The sequence below is a fragment of the Pleurodeles waltl genome, chromosome 2_1 (genome assembly GCF_031143425.1).
Source record: "Pleurodeles waltl isolate 20211129_DDA chromosome 2_1, aPleWal1.hap1.20221129, whole genome shotgun sequence".
NCBI lineage: Eukaryota > Metazoa > Chordata > Amphibia > Caudata > Salamandridae > Pleurodeles > Pleurodeles waltl.
Window position 1 is genome coordinate 588,233,797 of NC_090438.1, and position 20,513 is coordinate 588,254,309.

A 20,513-nucleotide genomic window follows, 5' to 3' on the forward strand; every position below is an offset into this window, starting at 1 on the left:
TCCTTTTTAGGGATAAATTCGCTCTGAGACCACAATTGTATAAAGTGATGGTGTGCACACACATGCTTTAGATAAACACAGATGTTAGGGCCTAAAAGACAAACCAAAATGTGTTCACTGATTCACTTTTTGTCACTTCTGCCATTGACATTACTAGTTAAAAATCTTCAAGAGAATACAAAATGGAGCAATGTACTTCGTCATTTAAACGCAGGTACGCAATCTAGAAAGGAGCAATGTGTAGGTGGTACTTTTCAGAAGCTAAGCTGAAAGTCCTATACCATTCCCACTCACCTTGAAGGTAGACTCAAACTGCAATCTATTCACCAAAATCTTTCAGGCAGAGTATTTTCTGTTACCATTCAGCTATAAACCATGCTCTATTTTTTTTCTTTACAATAAAAGTATCAGCGGTAGAAACAGATGTTGATTTTCCCTGCATCCTAAGGTGCGCCAGGACTCCAGACCAAGCATGCGTCTCAATAACTGAATGTAAAGACCTGTGTTGCAGAGCTATTGTAAATAAGAATAACATTGATGATAACTTTTCTTTCATTAGTGTTATATTGCACTGCAAGAGTCTCGACTAGAGAAATGACCATTTCCATGCAACTAGGCGTGTGCAAATTTGCTACACCTGACATCTCACAAGTCTGTGCAGTTTTTTAAAACCGTACTTTTGTTTGGTGGCACCACTCTTCTTCTATAGACCTTGATCTGATAAGTTCTCACTGTATTTCACCATTCCCACTTGACTGACAGCAGTGCTTAATTTGTAAAAGAATAGGAGCCAGGGCCCAAACGTACTAAGATGCCCACTGGTGCTACTGCTGAATGTTGTGGTTGTCAAATACCAAGGTTGGCTAGTCTTTAGTTCACCGCATGCTTCTTTTACCCATCAGTATACTATCCCTTCCCCTCTATCACATTATTGTAGGTTGCCCTTAATCCCTGCTTTCTCCCTTTTCAACTGTTGTTCCATCTTTCTCTTCCTCAGTGTTTCCCCCTTTGCTGTTTTATTCCTTTCTTGTTCTGGGTCAAAGTCTGATGATTAAAAATAAGTCGTGATCACCTGAAACTGGTGCTGGTGTGCCCCACCTGCAACCATTGGCACATATTCAGCACAGGCAAGAAAACAACCCCCTGAAATTCACGGACAAAGCACAGCCCCAGTGCTAGGGGACCAGTATAATTCTGGGGCAGGGGCAGCCCCCCATTAGCTCAGATAACTAAAAAGGTGTCTGACATTTGCAAATCATAGCTGTTTTGAACTTGTTAAGACAAGCTGTACAGATAATTTGCAAGGTATGGGATACTGCATGCATTTGTGTTTGCTGCAGGCCATGTATGTGGTCATATCAGGGAAATCAGCAGTAAAACCAGCCCACTAGCACATAAAACAGGCACACAAACAGGGAAAGAAATCCCACAAACTCATCTACCAGACCAGCCTTTCTTGTACTGTCAGATAGCCCTGTAGGCCAGCACGACCCTGTTTTGGAGGTCACCCATTGAGCCTCTAGGCCTATACATATTTATTAAATGTGGGAGCCTCAGAGGCCTTTCACTACATTCTGGAAGGAGAAGGGCGCCTTTTTGTGTTACGCCATTGCTAAAACCCGATGTCCCATTCAGGTGAGAAATGCAGGTAAACGAATTGGGAATATTTGAACTATATCACCATGGGCATATTCAGGAAACTTCGAACTGCTTTATGAAGCAAGAAGTTCCATGAATTCGGCCGACAAAGCAGGCATTATTGAAACGCGTGCACAGTCCTACATGCCGTGAGCATGCGCTGCCAATTCCCCCATCAAAAGACACTGCAATGGAAAGAAACAGCACCTTTGGTGAAATGACATTGCCACTGACTTCCAAAAGATCATACGTTACGCCCTTCTCTAAATCAGACTTCAAATTCACATTCATATATATTTTATTTTACTATTTTGTTTATATGTTTTTATCCAGCACACAACACACCTAGACCGGAAACAGAGACAAACATAATTTGATATATATAAGTAAGATAAGGTGAATGGTGGGACAAAACATAAGTAAATAAGACACTATTATGCTAACACAAACACAGTCCAAAGATGGTAGATGGGCATTTCAAAGCTTAAAATATTGTCTGTTTTTTTATAACTCATGCTAGGAGTGACATATACTATATGCCAGTGACTTTGTAAGGCTTTTTTACAGCACCCCCTGTGCTTTTTATTTCACAGCATGAAGCCAGGTGCATTGTAAATGTCACATTGTGGAAGACCATGGACTAAAAATCTTAAATTGAATTAGTCCCTTTGTCTGCACTCCACTCCACGAACAGAGAGACACTGAGGAGGGGGCGGCGCGAGAGGGAGAGAGAGAAGAACTACAGCTCAAGTATCCAATTTAATTTTCTAAAATAAACAGTTTACCCTATTCGTTGCTTCTCGTTAAGTTCAATTGGTTGGGGCGATGCAATCTAAACAGGAAAGTTTCAAGAAGACGATATTCTTACCAAGTATAACCACAATGCTGTACTTGATGGCTTTCACCTTGGCCTTTGATATGAGCCCTCGATGACTGTAACTTGCAGAAAAATTGCTGTCTGTGGAAAATAAGTGCAATGTCAGGTAGTGCTTGCAGTAGCAATTATGTGAAGGTCATTAACGTCAGACATTGAACGCAGTTTGCTTAGTCCTCTTGTTATTTTCTGGTAATGCTCAACTCGTGGCTTCGATTGCCTCAACCATAAATGGAAAACACGAATGCAATTGCCTGCAGCATTTATCAGTAATTTTCTTTAATGAATGCACCTCAATTTATGTCTCTATATTTCATAAGATGTGATCTTTCTCCGGCATACTGGGTGACGCTATTCAAATAAACACACCATCTCATGCCACCTTGTTGTGCTGCAGCTGGAAGTTCACCTTGTTCCAAATTATAAATAATAGTTATATGTTAGTTATATAATAGTTATAGTCTTATGCCTATAATAGTTGTAAGTTAGTTATATAATAGTTATAGTCTTATGCCTATATCTCCTAGCCAGACTCCAAAAGATTGCGCACAGGCAGTCAATTTTTTGATTCAAGATTAGGGGAAAAAGACATTTTCAAATTCTTCCTAATATTTCAAAACCACACGCAAAACATTATCCATTTGTAGAAAAACTTTATCTTGCAATTAAGAAGATAGGAGTGTTCCGGGACACAGATAAAGTCAGGCGTGCCAATATAGTACGTTTACCTCGCAGGTAAGTAAGTTGGGAAGGAAATTACATTACAGTTTGCTTACATAAACATTCAAAATCATAAACACGTATATACCTTCGAATGAATTTATTTCCAAATATTAAATTAAGAACACGAATGTAATGGATGCTTTAACATTTTGAATATTATATTAATTAAACCTAAGTGAAGTAATGTCATGAATAGTATTTCATACAGGTTTGTAAGTGTAAAACAATTTAATTGAATGTATTTACTTCACTTAATAAATAGTAATGTATAAGTAAAAAGTCAAAATCTAAATATCATTAAAAGCGAGTTAATATTATTTAAGTACATTTAATTTACTATATAGGTATATGGTTTATAAATATGTATTTTTTCGAAATGTTGTTTTAAGGGTATTGTGTTTAATAAGATTAGGGATGGATACTCTTTAGCAGTGGTAAGAAGTTGTTACGGTTGAGGGATGGGTAATCTATGGGGTAGTAAGGGGTTTTTAGGGTTCATTACTTGGAGGCATATGAGGGTAGTATGATTTTTATGGCTCAGGGATGGGTAGTGTACACATGTAGAAAGGGAGTTTTAGGGCTTAAGAATGGGCAGTGTAAATGGGTAGAAAGGGCTTCTTTAGGTTCAAGGATGGGTAGTGCAAGGAGTAGCAAGGAGTTTAAACGGTTTAGGCATTAATAGTTTATAGGTGTAGTATGGATTTTTTAGGGTTGAGGAATAGTTAGTATGCAGGGGTAGCAGTGGTTTTTAGGGTTCAGAGATGATTAGTATAGAGGGTCAGTGAGGGTTTTTTGGGGGTTCAGGGATGGGTAGTGTATAGGACTGGAAAATAGTTTTAGGGTTTAGGGATGAGTAGTGTATAGCAGTAGCAAGCAGTTTTAGGGTTCAACGGGCTCAGATGATTGATATAATAGTAATTTATAATATTTAAATGAGCAAAATCAACTTAATTACATGAATGTAATTAAATTAAATATTTTGAGTTTTTTTAATTAAAAGAAACATTAAAAAAAGAATTTTAACATTACAACGTAAGTTAATGTAGAATTGTTTACATATGTATAATTATATGTATATAGCTATATTGATTTACATTTATATCAATAAATATATGGATTTATATTTATGTGAAATATATAAAAACATTATAAAATGATAAAAACAGTACTTACCTTTCTGCGAAATAAAAACATTTTAGTTGTAAAGTCATGCAGTGTAAACGCACTCCTGATGTAACTATCTGTGGAGTAACAACTGACATTCAGGCCCATATTTATACTTTTTTAGCACCACATTTGCGTAATTTTATGACGCAAAAGTGGCGCAAACTTGCAAAATACAATTGTATTTTGTAAGTTTGCAATGCTTTTACGTCAAAAAGTGGCACAAATGTGGTGCTAAAAAAGTATAAATATGGGCCTCAGTGTGCTCTTAAAGGAGAAATAGCCATTGATAATTCTTGAAAATACCTGAAAGTTGTACTTTGTTTTGCTCCCTTTTCCTAAACATACCACTACAGACCATCTAGGCAACGTCAGCCGTTATAAGTGCCATTAGTGTCCTTAAAGATGTACAGTTTCTGATTCTGGGTATCTGAAAATGTCAGCTGGGCCCACAGATGGTACTTTGTGCACCAGAAGTAAACATAAAGCATTGCATTGTTGATGGCTGACGGGCCGCAATGGCATGATTCTTCACATTTCATAGGTCAAGGAAGCACAGCTGATGCTAACTTTGACACGTTTGAAACAATGATGTGAAAATCATGAAGTATTGTATGATTTTGGCATCACCAGTCTTGTGTTATTTTTAGAGCCTCCAGTTTTATGACATTTGTTGTATAGACATTCACATCGGCACCTCTTCATATATATTTCCTCCTAAATTTATCTGTAATTATCCATAATTATTTTGTGGCCTGGGACAAAATGAAGTTGTAACTAACATATTTCTTCATCTATTGACTGGTGAAGCTGCAATCGAACTCTAATTGCAGATGGATTTTAGTACTGTCAGAACCACGATATTGTGCATCATTCATAAGCAAAATACCCATATAGAACCAATGATCTTGTAGTCGAAACACGTGCACACATAAGTTCACTGAAAAAACATATAGGTTAAAACGACAATACAGTAGGGGAAAATGTCAGTTAAAACTTACCATTTTAAATTAACAAAATACTGAAATTCATCAGTTATCTCAAGCAACTATGATTTGTGACCTAAATTAACCAAAACTTATGCCCACTGTGCACGGCCTCTGGCTTCTTCAGTGAATTTATATGTACTGTTTAATATAAAAACATTTTTTTCAGTGAATTTCTGTTTTTTATTGTAAAAAGTATGCCAATCTCTATGAACTGCATGGGTTTTGGTTTAGGGCCTGGCTTGTGGCCAAGCCCCACGACTAACCCCCTGCGCTACCACCCACAGTGCATGGCCATCAGCTGTTCACCACATGAAGTTGGCTGCACTGCCTGGTCTGCAGCCAGGCCCTGTGCCCAACCACTGCAGGCTGTCTGTGTGATGTTACAACAAAAAAGGCTTTTCTTTTAAGTAAAGGCTTACTGAGCTTGTCAAAAATTCACAACAGCCAAATGTAAAATGTGGGCCTATCAGCTTTATCAAAGGTTCAGCATAGCGACTTGTATAAAGCACATCTATCATCCTTACCAAAAATTCATGAATAACTATAATCAAATTAGCATTTCATTAATTCACACAATGCAATGTTAAATAAAAGTAATTGATTTAAAAGATGCTTAATATATTTTTTTTACAAAAATCAACATGTATCTTTCGTTCAAAAAAAAATTATCACCCTGACAAATGCGATTATAAAAACAACCACAAGAGGGCACTGCCCTCAAGCTGAAATGCATAGAGCTCCAACTAAGAGTGGTTTAAAAAATATATGATAATCTCTTCTGGAGTCATGGGTTTACTGACCTAGGAGACTGACTTTTTTTTAAAAGTTGTTGGGGACTGCTGCTCTTCCTGCAACCCCCCACAACATTACATAAAATGCTTGGTGGTGCCCTTGCCCCTTCTAGTTGGACCACCAAGATTTTAAAAGATGTAAATACAAAGCTCTTCCTGCAATCCCCCACAACATTACATAAAATACTTGGTGGTGCCCTTGCCCCTTCTAGTTGCACCACCAATATTTAAAAAAAAATGTAAATAAAAAGCCCTCGAATGGCACTATGGGGTGCTCTATACCGGACAAGTGATTGCTAAATGAGCAGCTACTGCTGCCCATTTGTTATTTATTTATTGTTGTTTTAGTTACTTTTTGGGTGTCCCGGTTCCCACCAGGTACACCCACATATTCAATTTTTGTTTGGCTCTGTGGGGGGACCCCCATGGTCCTCACAGCCCCGCTGGCTCTCCACATGCAGCCCCATGGTCTGCCCAGGAGCGGGAATATTATTTTCCTTTTTTTTAAATCAGGGATATCTCAGTACCCATCTTAGGCACCCTTCAGCATTTCTCTTTTTGCAAGCTTAAGGGGGAGTTCCAGGGCCCCAGTGGCCTCTGCTGATTACCCTCGCAGGAACTGAACACTGTTTAACTTTCCAGTGAGTGCACTGGGGCCCACCAGGTGAATCTATATCTACTACACATTAGGGGCTGCAAGGGGGCCCCCAAGGCCACCACAGCCCAGCTGGCTTCCCAACCATCACCGTACTGGTTGGTGGCAGAAGCTGGCACCATTTCCTTGCTCCCTCCAGGAGGGGAGCAGCATTTTTCACTGTTCCTAACCGGGCGCAGAACAAAGTTCTAATTCCTACCTGGGAGAGTGTGAGCAGGGAATTCCCACACTCACCTGGTAAGGGAACCACTGTGTCATGATGGATGTGGTCTCCAGGGCACTGCAATCATGCTCTGAAGGATGGGGTCCTAAAGTCAATCTTTGAGGATGGGAGAGCCCGTGCACACTCACCTGCCCAACATAAATAAATGTATTCCCAGCGTGGATGTCCCTCGGGCTTCTTTAGAAGCTTGAGGAGGGGGTGGTGTGTTCTCCACTCCCCATGGTATCCCTGGGGAATCTCCAATGCTTGGGAACAGTGAGCCACATACCCCCTCTCCCAAACATCTGCCATCCCTTCAAGCCAATGCCCACCCTGGGTTGTGTGGGATCTGTGGCATCAATAAAAAAAACTTGCAAATTTTTGGGTACGTGTGTGGGAACCCCCACCAGGCCTACGGGGGTTGGGTTCTCTACCCTGCCTCATTTATCTTGTTTTTTTTTAATTTAACCTAGGACAGGAGACTGAGTCCTAAGATGGCTGCAGCCACATCTTTCTTGATGTGGAGGCAGCTAATCAGATCTCACCTTGAGAACTGTAGGCTCTGCGGATCCTCAACAGAGTTAAATATACTTGGTTTTTGAGGCATAATTTCCCCCAAACTACTGAATGGATTTGTGCCAAATTACAAAAAAGCGTGCATTTTGGACCAAGTTCTTGCTGTCTGCCAAATTTTGTATAATTTTGTTTTTTCCAGTATCGCTGTTCAATTGCCTGATGAAAACATTTATGAGAAGCATGCATTTTAGGACCCCCCCTTTTTCTTTGCCAACATTTTACAGATCACTCCAAAACTTTCCATGAAGGAGCTGAGGTGGATGAAACTTTTTTTGAAGGTTTTTGAAGGAAAATTACACCCCTCTATGGTGTTAGTTTATGTTAATAAATAAAACCCTCAGAAATTCATTAAAAAAAACAAAGATCAAAGTGACCTTATTGTTAGGTATGATAATAATATCCTACTTTACATTTAAAACAATTCTTAAATTCACTGAAACAAAAGTTAATGTGACATTATAGTTATGTGAAAATATCAGTTAAAACATTACATTTTAAACATTAAAAAACACTGCAAGTCACAAGTTATAGATAACTTAAGGACCTGTAACTCTTGTGACCTCACATATTTATTTCACTCAAGACATAGCCTATCCCATCATGGATAACAGCACTGATGACAACTGAAATGACATTGTTTTTGACAATACTGTACATGGTTGGAGAGTGAGTTATAGTTCCTTGAGCTAACTATGACTAGTGAATTTCAGTGTTTTTTAGATTTTAAAATGTAACATTTTAGAGAGAGAGCAAGAGAGAGGGATGGATAGAGCGATAGCTATAGATATAGTCACTAGAAAAAAAGATTACAGGGATGTTATAGTTAGGAAATAGAATTTAAAAAAACAGAGAAATTCACTTAAAACACCAAAGGGAAGTTATGGTTAGGCTAACATTTTAAACATACATAACCATAGAAATTCAGCTGTTATAGTCAGAGTTATTTCAAGTAACTATAACTTGTGCCGTAAGGCAACTATAACTCACCCCCCAGCATGCACAGTTTTCTCATCAATAATTTTACTGCAAATGTTACAGTGATATTATCAATTATATCATAGATGTCACAAGTGCAGTAATATCTGGGGTAATTAGCAGTGCATGGCAAGGGTGCGAGTTGAAGTTTCCCTCAGGGCTTGATTTATAGTTACTTGAAATAACTCTAACTATAGCAGCTGAATTTCTATGGTTTTCTACATTTAAAATGTGAGCTTAACTATAAAATCCCTGTAGCCTTTGGTTTTTCAAGAGAACGTCTATTTTTTGAATTCCATTTCCTGACTATATTGTCCCTGTTACCTTAGTTTTTTTCAGTGAATATCTATGCTTTTTTTAACTAAAAGTAATTGTAATTACTTTACATTGATCCAACCACCTTCGGCCGTGTGTGGCACGCAGTGGTTGGTCGCAAGGCTTGGCCTGTGGCTAGGCCCAGCAGCCAACCACCTATGACCACTGATACCCCGTGCCATGCATGGCCTTCAACTGTATGAGGCAGGGGTAGGCTGCAGGGTTTGGCCTCCAGCTAGGCCCTGCAGCCAACCCCCTATAATACACCCAACGCTGCACCTTCAGCTGTGCATGGCAGGGTTTGACTGCAGGGCCTGGCCTACCCTGCAGCATTAATGAAGTCCTTCTTTGTTTGTTGGAGATGTGATCATATTCCTATGCATCAAAAATGTGCCGCCAAAATTGGCAGGAATTGCACTTTGGGGGAGGGGTTCCTTAAGTAAGCAACCCATCTTCCAGGGAAAATAGAGGGAAGACATTTCATTTGTCACTAATATATATGGTGTGAGGTCAATCAGGTGGGTCTTCTAGGCAAGTTTACATACATGAAGTGTATAAAAGTTTAGAACACAATCTCTGGTCTAAGCAGCAAATGACAAGAAAGATTCCACTTGTCACAGACACTACATGAGGTATTGGGCTAGAAAAGCAGGAAGCATGCAAACACCTCCATCAAGGATCACAGCCAACTATTCACTGTAGAAATGCAGAGAAAACACACTTGCTTTGACTTGGCTATGTGTACTAACTTTTGGTGATTTTGAGCAGCGTCAGACAGGCAGATTATCTATGCAGGTTTACATACTTTTCTTTTTAAAAGTTTATAACACAATCTGTGGTCTCACCAGCAGATGACAAGAAATAACCCACTCTTCACAGACACTATGGGGGTTATTCCGACCCCGGCGGGCGGCGGAAGCCGCCAAAAGACCATAGCGCGGTCAAATGACCGCAGCGGTCATTCTGACTTTCCCGCTGGGCCGGCGGGCGACCGGCAGAAGGCCGCCCGCCGGCCCAGCGGGAAAGCCCCTTCAACAATGAAGCCGGCTCCGAATGGAGCCGGCGGAGTTGAAGGGGTGCGACGGGTGCAGTGGCACCCGTCGCGATTTTCAGTGTCTGCTAGGCAGACACTGAAAATCATTATGGGGCCCTGTTAGGGGGCCCCACGACACCCGTTCCCGCCATCCTGTTCCTGGCGGTTTTTACCGCCAGGACCAGGATGGCGGGAAGGGGGTCGGAATCCCCATGGCGGTGCTGCGAGCAGCGCCGCCATGGAGGATTCTTTGGGGCAGGGGTAAACCGGCGGGAAACTGCCGGTTGCCCTTTTCTGACCGCGGCTTTACCGCCGAGGTCAGAATTGCCCATGAAGCACCGCCAGGGTCAGAATGACCGCCTATATCAGATATTGTGCTCGAAAAAAGCAAGGATGCAAACAACACCTCCATCAGAGAAAAAGTGCTTTGCCTTGGGCATGCCCACAAACTTTTGATGGTTAGGGAACTGCAGAGGGAGTCTCAAGACCCCTACGGTCCCAGCCGGCTCCCTGCCTCCTGTGGGAGCTGGCATTGCTCCAGCATGCTGCTAAAAATGCAGTTCCCTGTGTGCAGTATCACCTTTTTCATCTCTTTTCCTTCCTGCATGACATTGGAGAGGGAAAGAGATTAAAACTAACACTCCTGCTTGCAGGGAGCAGAGTTATGTTTGCTTTTAGGAGCTGTCAGGTCCCACCAATCAAAAGCAAACAGTTACCTCACGAGGGTGGGCACCTCGTGAGGTAGCAGGAGCCAGCCTTGGGACATGGCAGTTCCCACGGCCATGATCAACTCAGGAGGAGGGGTGTGCAGACCCCTCTTTTTTCTTAATTTCTTTTTGGCCCTGGGGAAGTGGCGGTCCCTGGGGGGGGCAGTGTGGACTCCTCATTAATTCCTATTGTTGCCCTGAAGAGGTGGCGGTTACTGGGGCTCAGGGAGTCTACACATTTTTTTTGCCATGTGGCTCTGAGGAGATGGTGGTCCCTGGGGGGCCAGGGGGTCCATGTGGCTCCCTGCATACTTCAGTAATGTAGCCTTGGGGAGGTGAAGGTCCATGGGTTATGGGATGTCTGTAGGGTCCCCTGTTCACTTTTTTGTTCTTGCCACAAGGAGGTGGTGGTCCTTGCTGCCCGGGGGGTCCATGCAGCCCTACCATACTTTGATGTTCATGATGTTGAGCCCCAAGGAGGTGGTGGTTCTTGGGGCTATTATAAGCCCTGGGGGGAGCATGCGCCAACTCCTTCATTATAAAACCAACAATGCCCCTGGGACCTGGCCCAGCCGGGTCAACAGTAAAAGCAAGTGCCTGCACTTGCCTTTTTTCATGGCACAATTTGTGAATATTCACAAAATTTGCCTTGAATTTGTTTAAAAAAGTGTTTTTTTGCCCTGGTGGGTTCCGAGGGGGAGCCTGAACCAAGACTAGGGTGTAAGGGTAAATGTACCCTGCCCCCATTTACTTTTTTTTTACATTTGTTTTTGAGAATCAGCTGAAGCTGAGTATCAAAATGGCTGCCAACACTTCCTGGCTGAAGGGTTGACAGACAATCAGATCTATGCATGAGACTGGAAGGTTTTGTGAAGTGTTTGCGCCTCTAGATGTACAATTTTGTTTTTCCTTTAATATCTCCAAAACTACTGAACGGATTTACACCAAATAGAAAAGGGGCACTTGTTGGACCAGGAGCTTTTTTTCTGCCAAATTTGGTGTAATTCCATCCAGTGGTTTGGGCTGCAGTTGTGTCTGAAATCCCTATGGGAATTACAATGGTAAAAATACATTTATGACCCCTCCTTTCCCAAAACTTTCCATGCATAACAAGCCCAACTTAACACTTTTTTGGGAAAATTTCATGAAGATTTGTCAAATGGTGTCAAAGATATAGGCAACTCAAAAAAACGCTTTTTCTATAGAAGCTAGGTCCTAACTATAACTACCTACTAGCAACTGCCAGTAGGTGATGTATATCTATGTATATATATATATATATATATATATATATATATATATATATATATATATTTAAAAACAACGTGGTCGGTTATAATCTTAGGGCAGCGCACTCCACTGCCGGTTCACAGAGGAGACCACTCTTGTAACTATAATTTAACAAGAAAGTTCACTGCACTCCAAATAACATGCATTTATTTTAGTTTAGAACAGCTGTCTAAACTAAAATAAATGCATGTTATTTGGGACATCATGGAGTGCAGTGAACTTTCTTGTTAAAAAAAAAATATATATATATATATTCCATCACAATTGCCACCTCCAAGGCTGCTGAACTCTTGCTGAACGGGTTGCCAAGCGTGAAAAGTGGCTTTCATGAATAAATCAAAACAACAATGCTCCCACAGAAACTTCAATTGCCACTCATGGGGTTTAAAACTTCAATTTATTCAAAAAATGGCAGATGTGTTTTGGCAAAAAACTGCCTTTCTCAATGCTGGTTTTCACATGAGAAAGTCTTCTCTCAGACTTTCACTTTAAAAAGTCTTTCCATCGCTCCCATTGGTGCACAGATCACTATCAGTAAAACTGACTGTTCCTCCTCATTCAATAATGAAACTGCTCTGTGATGTTTAAATGTTTTAACAAAATGGAACTGCTCAGTGACAGTATAATATTTTAACCATCAGCTGTATCTTTGAAATAATATGCACCGTGAGGCTTGTATGGCCGTTGGGGTAATATCTATTGGAGATGTGAAGTAATGGCTAGTTCTGTTAACTATAATTGGTGATTTTCTGTGTTTTTTTACTACAGAAAGTTAATGTTGTCACTGACATAATCACCCTCCTGTGGGAGCATCGTTGTTTTGAGATATATCTATATATATATATATATATATATACACTAACTTTATGGTTGGGTGAATATGTCAGTGACAACATTAACTTTTTGAAGTAAAAAAACACAGAAATTCACCAGTTATAGTTAGCAAAGCTAGCCATTACTAGCGCCACCTCCATGCACTACTTATGATCCCACATATTACATCACTTATGACATGTTATATGACATCATTGATGACATCTCAAATGACATCATTTGTGACACCATGTTGGTCTCATTATCTGCTTTTTAGAAAAAAGATCTCCAGAAATTGCTAACCTAAACCTGACTAAGAAGTTCCGAACACCATCTTAAGGACTTCTCTGAGCCTGTAATGGATCTCTTCATGACCTCTGTTTTTATCTCTACTACCCCAGGTTAGTGAATGTAAAATAGTAAGGCGGTAAAACGTTCTGACACAGACATTTGATTCAGTGGAAGAGTTTGAAGTGTGAACAATTCTCAACCATTGAACATATATCAATTCAAATAAAAGGTGCTGATTAAAAAAACAAATTGTACATCACTTAACTCAACCATGTAATAATGACCATGTTATTTAATAATTGGTAGAACTCATTATTGATAATTAGAGACTCTTTCCAATTTTTGAGGGAACTTTATACTCTACTGGGCAGGTCCTAATCATTTGGCCATTTCCACCTATGACTCTTTCTTTTAACTAATGACCTCCTACAACTCTCCCTTCCCAGGCATGTGAGAACACTTACAATTCATCTTTTAACAGCTACGGAAGGGAATTTTAAATAAAGTCACAGATCACAATGGATTTGTCAAGGAATTTCATCAAACCCTTTCTCCCTCAATAGAGATCCCCAGTCAACCAATAAAAACGGTTTCAAACATTTTGAAAACAAAATGCCCACTTTGGTGAAACATAACTTTTTAAATCTTCAGGCCATTTTAATTAAGTTTCAGTTAAATTTGCTCATGAGTGACTACAGTCAGTCTATAGCCAACATTCTTGATTGGAGGTCTCCAATCTTTTCTGTAGTGAGATTTACTTCTGATCACTGAAATATATTGTGTACTACTGAAACCTAAGCAACCTGTGAATTGTTACTAGACACCATCATTCCCAGCTTCATTGACCTTGAGCTTAATCCGTTGAGCTCGATACTGTGGTTTGTACAACATACTTTGACTAGGAACACTATGACAGGGCCGCTATGTGTGTAAGGATGAGTGTGGTGTAGGAAAGTCCTCCTTTTTGCCCTGGTCACCCACAAACGTTTTGGACAGATACTGGTGGTTACTGACTCTAGGCTGTGCCCTGGGTACTGTTTACCAGTCCCAGGGCCAGTGGTCTGTGTAAGGTGGATATGCAAATTAGGTTAATTATAATTGGCAGTATTAACCTACCTATAAGTCCCTAGTATATGGAAGGCATGTAGGTTTAGGTACCACAACGTAGGTAGTGCACCCACTGCGGAGGTGCCTAGTGTCATTTTAAAGGCAGGCTTGCCTTGATGGCTGCTTTTAAACTAAAGTTACATGCAAATTCGACTTTGGAATTTAAAGTACTTCCAAAGTCTTAAACTACCTTATCTTTACATATAAGTCACCCCTATGTGCCCCTAGGGTTGGGTGGGGTAACTATAAGCAGGGACCTTATAAACATAATTTTATAAGCCCTGTTGAGCTAAAACAGCCAGATTTGGTTTTTCCTCATTGTAGTGAATGGCCTCCATGGACTAGAATGGGGAGGCTTTATTTTCATCTAGAAAGTCCCCCTAAGTGTCAGATACCTCAATTTTGGCATCAAATTAATTGTTATAATAAATCCCACAAATTACAATTGTTGGATTTAATATAACTTGGTCAGGTAAAGAGTTTTAAACTCTACCTAAAAGGTTGTCACCTTTAGCCCTGTAGTGCTCTGCTCTTGCTGAGGTGTGAAGTAGCCTGGGCTGAACACAAAGAGATATACCTGGGGGAGGAGAACTTCCCTCAGCAGATGGAGAAGCAGGAAGGGAGAAGGGCTGCCAAGCTGATTTTCAAAGGCAGGTAAAGACATTTGGAGAAACCCAGCACCTCCCTTGCATCCTGCAAACCCAGACAATTAGGTGCCCCCTTGATTAGATTAGGAGAGGGTAGGAGAGGGCTGTGTTAGGCCACATTAGTGGGTGGGCTCAGCCAGATGTAACCTCCAAAAATCATTCTCAGCCATGATGGATTTTTGAAGAATGTTGCTACCAGGGATTGATTTTTGCTACACTTCCCAGGAAGTGGTCATCACAGGGAGAAGGACCCTGCACCTGATTGGAGAACCAGGGCCCCCTGTTTTTCACCCAGGAGCAAGGATAAAACTGGCAGACCTGCACCCACACCTCAGATACGTACAAGGAAGAACTACAGGAGAAGAAGGACTGCTCTGCTGGACCCCTGACCTGCACCTGGACACTGCAATCTGGAGGACTGCACCAGCTGCACACTTGGGCTTCAGCACAAGAAGGACTTTGCCTGGCTTCAACTGGTTCAAGGAGGGACTCTCTGTTTGCTACAGGTGGAAAATTGCTAACCAGACTCCCGTGTACCAACTCCTGAAGAAACTGACCAGCTGACCACTGTTCAGTGGCCAATTTGGAGTTTGCACCAGGTGCATTCTGAGAGTTGTATTCCACAGCCTCAAGGAGCATCTCCGAGCTTCTGGAACCTTGGGGTGTGCTGTTGACCTCAAAAGAACCTTAAATGAACATCTGGAAGAAGATCCAAAAGTTTGGAGAAGTTTGGAGAACTTTTTGAAAAAAGCTACATAAAGGACTGACCTACCTCAGCAACTGTAGCCGGCTTGCCTCAACCTCAAACCGGTCTGACTTACAGGTTAGTCTTGGTGAACACAATCTCTGAAAAAGTGACTAAGTCCAAACGTAGAAAGTTGACCAGGACCTCCCAAGCAGTGTATCGGAAGAGGACTCCAAGGATGTTGGATCAAGATTCAGGTTTGCCCCAGTCAAAGGATTTTCATCTTGAAAAAAAGGACTAAAGCCCTGATTTAGACTTTTTGGTGCAAAACTGCACTAACGCAGTTTTGCACCAAAAAGTTTAGCACCAGCTTGCACCATTTCTGTGCACCAGCCATGCACCATATTTATGGAATGGTGCAGGCTGGTGCAAAGGGTAGGCTAGCGTAAAAAAATATGAAGTTAGTCGGGTCGGTATGGCGATATGGAAGAAGGGTGTTTTGCACCAAAAAATGACGTTTGGCAGGTTAGAGTAATAAAAATAAAAATAAGACTCTAACCTGCCTAGAGTCATTTTCTGATGCAAAACCATTCATACCACATGACTCCTGTCTTAAAAAAGACAGGAGTCATGCCCACCACCCCAATGACCAGCACAGGGGACCAGGGTCCCCTGGGCATGGCCATTGCACCCAGTACCATTTAGGGGGGCCCATTTCAGGGCCCCCAATGGCACTTTAAAAAAAACAAATAAAGTACTTACCTGTACTTACCTATACTTACCTGAGATGGGGTCCCCCATCCTCTGCTGTCCCTTTGGTGTGGGTGGGGGTGTCCCTGGGGCCTGCGGAGGGCACCTGTGGGCTTAATCCATGGTGTTCCACCATGGAAATAGGCCCACAGATTCCCTAACGCCTGCCCTGACGAGGCGTTAAAAAAAGGTGCAAAGGAAGCTTTGGGTCATTTTTTGACCCCTCCTCCTTCCAGTGCATGATTTTAGCACGGGCGGATAAATATGGCGCTAAGGCCATTAAGGCCCTCATTACAACCCTGGAGGTAAATGCCGCCTACTGCCGTGCCGACGGCGCCAACATACCGTGACCGCGGCGGTAATCTGCCACGGGTATTATGACCCACACAGAGAATCCCCCCACAATACAGACACCCACACAAGTCCACCAGCCCAAAGGTCAGTGATAACCTGGTGATAGCAAAACCCACACCGTTACGCCAAGAAGAATACACCTACAGTATCATGACCCACGAATCAACGTAGCGATCATTCAACCGCGGTAATCCATTTGGCGTTACACACCGCCGCGCTCAAAATACACACACACTTACAAAACCACACCACATTGGACAATTCAAAATACACACATCTGACACACATACACACACCACACCCTCACACTCATACCACTATAAAACACACACTCACATTACCCACAACCCCTTACAATTAAAAAAAAGAGATCAAGCACAGAGAGACAAGCAGAGAGCACCCACTCAATCAGAGGCACAGAACACCATCAGCCATACACCATCCACGCACATCACAGTATACACCCCAACACATCACCCCACACATCACCTCACACATCCTCACACGTATCACTCACACCACATCCATGGCACCCCAAAGACACCCCAGGTTTTCAGAGGAGGAGATAAGGGTCATGGTGGAGGAAATCATCTGGGTAGAGCCACAGCTATTCGAATCACAAGTGCAGCAGACGTCCATTACAAGGAAGATGGAGCGATGGCGGAGAATCGTGGACAGGGTCAATGCAGTGGGACAGCACCCCAGAACAAGGGATGACGTCAGGAAGAGGTGGAACGACCTACGGGGGAAGGTTCGTTCCGTGGTTTCAGGACACCAGATTGCTGTACAGAGGACTGGTGGTGGACCCCCACCTCCTCTCCCACAACTAACAACATGGGAGGAGCAAGTCTTGGCAATAATGCATCCCGAGGGCCTAGCAGGAGTAGCAGTAGGATTGGACTCTGGTAAGTCCAATCTATACTATCATATCCCCCACCCTACCTGCATGCTATCACAAACTCCTACCCCTACCCTCACCCCATCATTCCATTACCTCAAATATACCCCACTATCACAACCCATCCCAATACCAAGCCCTGCATGCCACACCAATCCATGGACCCCCATCACAGACCTCCATGGACACCCATCACCCCAGCAAGCTCAGCAGAGAGACTCACCCAGCCCACAAAATCACCACTCACACAAGGCCAAGCCGACAGGGAAAGCACAATCATACAGGGAAACAAACCCACTGCACAAGATGGCACACACAGATACATTAACAATTCATTTGCATCCCAACAGGACCCCTACCCAACGTCAGCAGAGAGGAGGTGCCAGCTATAGCCAGCCCCCCCCCAGAAGAGGCCCACAGTGATGACAGCAGCTCTGCACGCCTGGATCTGGATGAACATCCTGGCCCATCAGAGACCTCTGGACAGTCGGTTCCCCTGCCACAGTCCCAGACAACCACAGAGCCTCCCCCCTCAGGAAACATCAGCACTGCACCCACCCAGCAGGCCCATATTTCTGTTCCCAGGACACATCAATCAGCAGTGTGTCCACCACTACAGGGACCACAGGCAACCCCACAAACACAGCATGATCAGGGACCTAGGGTCAGTGGTAGTGGGCACACAGTTCTGGGGACAGAGGCACAGTACAACAGGGAAGCTGGGAGCACTGTTGTGTGACAGGGGAGGACAGGCCCAGGGAACTGACCCTCCACGAGGCACTCTCAAACATCATGGGAGCATACCACCATTCCCAGGAGACCATGGGCCAGGTACTAGGCAAGTTACAGGAAACCCAGTGGCTTCAGGAGGGACAGTACCTGGGGATCAGGTAGGACCTAACTAAAATATACACCATCCTGGTCACCATTGCAGGGGTGCTGGCTGACATTGGCAAGACAATGAGGGGGGCAGTGGCACAACAAACAGTGGCACAACAAAGGGCCCCTGACACTAGCCAAACCGAGGAACAGCCTTCCACCCCCGCAGGCGCTTGTGGACAGGAGGCACCACCACAGGACCAACAGGCCATCAGCACCCCAACCCCTGCAGAAGGAGAACCACCCCGCAAACGGTCCCTGCAATCAAGGCAGAAGACAGAGAACATTGCCAAGAACCCCACCAGGAAATAAGACTCTCCTGATTGTCACCCTTGTGTCCCACTATGTCACACTGTCCACCTTGAACTGCCATTGCTCCCCTTCCAATGCCCCATTGGACAATGCACCTGTGATACCAATAGACTGGACTCTACCCTGGACTTTCCTCCTCCATCACCCCAGCCCCTTGCACTTACCCCCATACTAATTTGCACAAAAAATAAACACCCTTGAAACAGAAACCATACTAGAGTCAGTGTAATGATTAGAAAGATGTATTATTACATTATACAATCAGTGCAACATCTATGTTCAGTGAAATATACCACAGGATTACCATTGGTGGACCGCAGTACATATAGCAGTAGCCAGAATGGGGTACACAGATCTAAAAATATTGAATCCAAAGGGAACAGTCAGTGTCCATAGAAGGAGGGTAAGAGGCTGCCATGTACAATGTCCAAAAGTTTACTGTAATGTAAATTAGAGTTACAGTCTCATACCTGTGTGTCACTGGAAGTACTGCTGTATAAAGTTTGTTCTGTTGTCCACATCTTCTTCATCTGCCTCCTCTTCCTCACTGTCCACAGGCTCTACCGCTGCCACAAGACCATCTCCAGGCTCATCCTCCTGCAGAAAAGGCACCTGACATCTCAAGACCAGGTTGTGCAACATACAGCATGCCACGATGATCTGGCACACCTTCTTGGGTGAGTAGTACAGGGATCCACCAGTCAGATGGAGGCAACGGAACCTGGCCTTCAGGAGGCCAAAGGTTCTCTCAATTATCCTCCTCGTACGCCCATGTGCCTCATTGTACCATTCCTCTGCCTTTGTCCTGGGATTCCTCACAGGGGACAGTAGCCATGAGAGGTTGAGGTAACCAGAGTCACCTGCAAATATCGAGGGACAACTGTTACACACACTAACCCTTAGGGACAACCCCATACTCAGACCCCAACGTATACTGTGTGGGGACTTTTGGCTCACCTGTTAGCCACACCCGGTGCCTCTGGAGTTGGCCCATCACATAAGGGATGCTGCTATTCCTCAAGATATAGGTGTCATGCACTCAGCCAAGATATTTGGCATTCACATAGGAGATGTACTGGTCCGCCAAACACACCATTTGAACATTCATCGAGTGGTAGCTTTTTCTATTCCTGTAGACCTGTTCATTTCTGAGGGGGGACCATCAATGGCACCTATGATGTTGGGGATATGTCCCAGGGCATAGAAGTCAGCTTTCACTGTGGCCAAATCACCCACCTGGGGGAAAACGATGTAGCTGTGCATGTGTTTCAGTAGGGCAGACAACACTCTGGTCAACACGTTGGAGAACATTGGCTGAGACATCCCTGATGCCATAGCCACTGTAGTTTGAAAGGAACCACTTGCCAGAAAATGGAGCACTGACAGAACCTGCACTAGAGGGGGTAGTCCTGTGGGCTAACGGATAGCTGACATCAGGTCTGGCTCCAATTGTGCACACAGTTCTTGGATGTGACACGATCAAGTCTGTATGTGATGATAATGTGTCTGTCCTCAATTGTCAACAGGTCCACCAGGGGTCTGTATCCCGGAGGATGCCGCAATCTCATCATCTGCCTCAGCGGTTGTAGCCTATGGAGGAGAACGGTGAGCAGAAGGTCATTTTCCACATAGATGGCACAACTGTTTTTGAATTAATGTCACAGAAGCAGTGTGTGAATTCGAGAGTCAGTAGATGTGCCAATATGTGCTGTGACGCAGCTAGGTGCCATGTCATGTACCCCCTGAAATGGAAGCTGCCTCATCTGTGAGGAGGGACACGGGTAAATGAGGTAACTGTGCTGGCGTTGTGCTGCGTTGCGGTAGGCGGTCGATGACTGCTGCGCA

General features: G+C 43.2%; 1 protein-coding gene across 1 annotated transcript in view; it reads right to left on the minus strand.

The window, feature by feature from the left end:
* Positions 1–20,513, minus strand: part of NPSR1 (neuropeptide S receptor 1) — a 1,383,746-nt gene that overhangs the window by 102,934 nt on the left and 1,260,299 nt on the right. Inside the window, exon 7 of the mRNA XM_069208133.1 lies at positions 2,507–2,596. Within this exon, the coding sequence (XP_069064234.1) occupies positions 2,507–2,596 (90 nt within the window). The remainder of the gene's footprint in view (positions 1–2,506; positions 2,597–20,513) is intronic.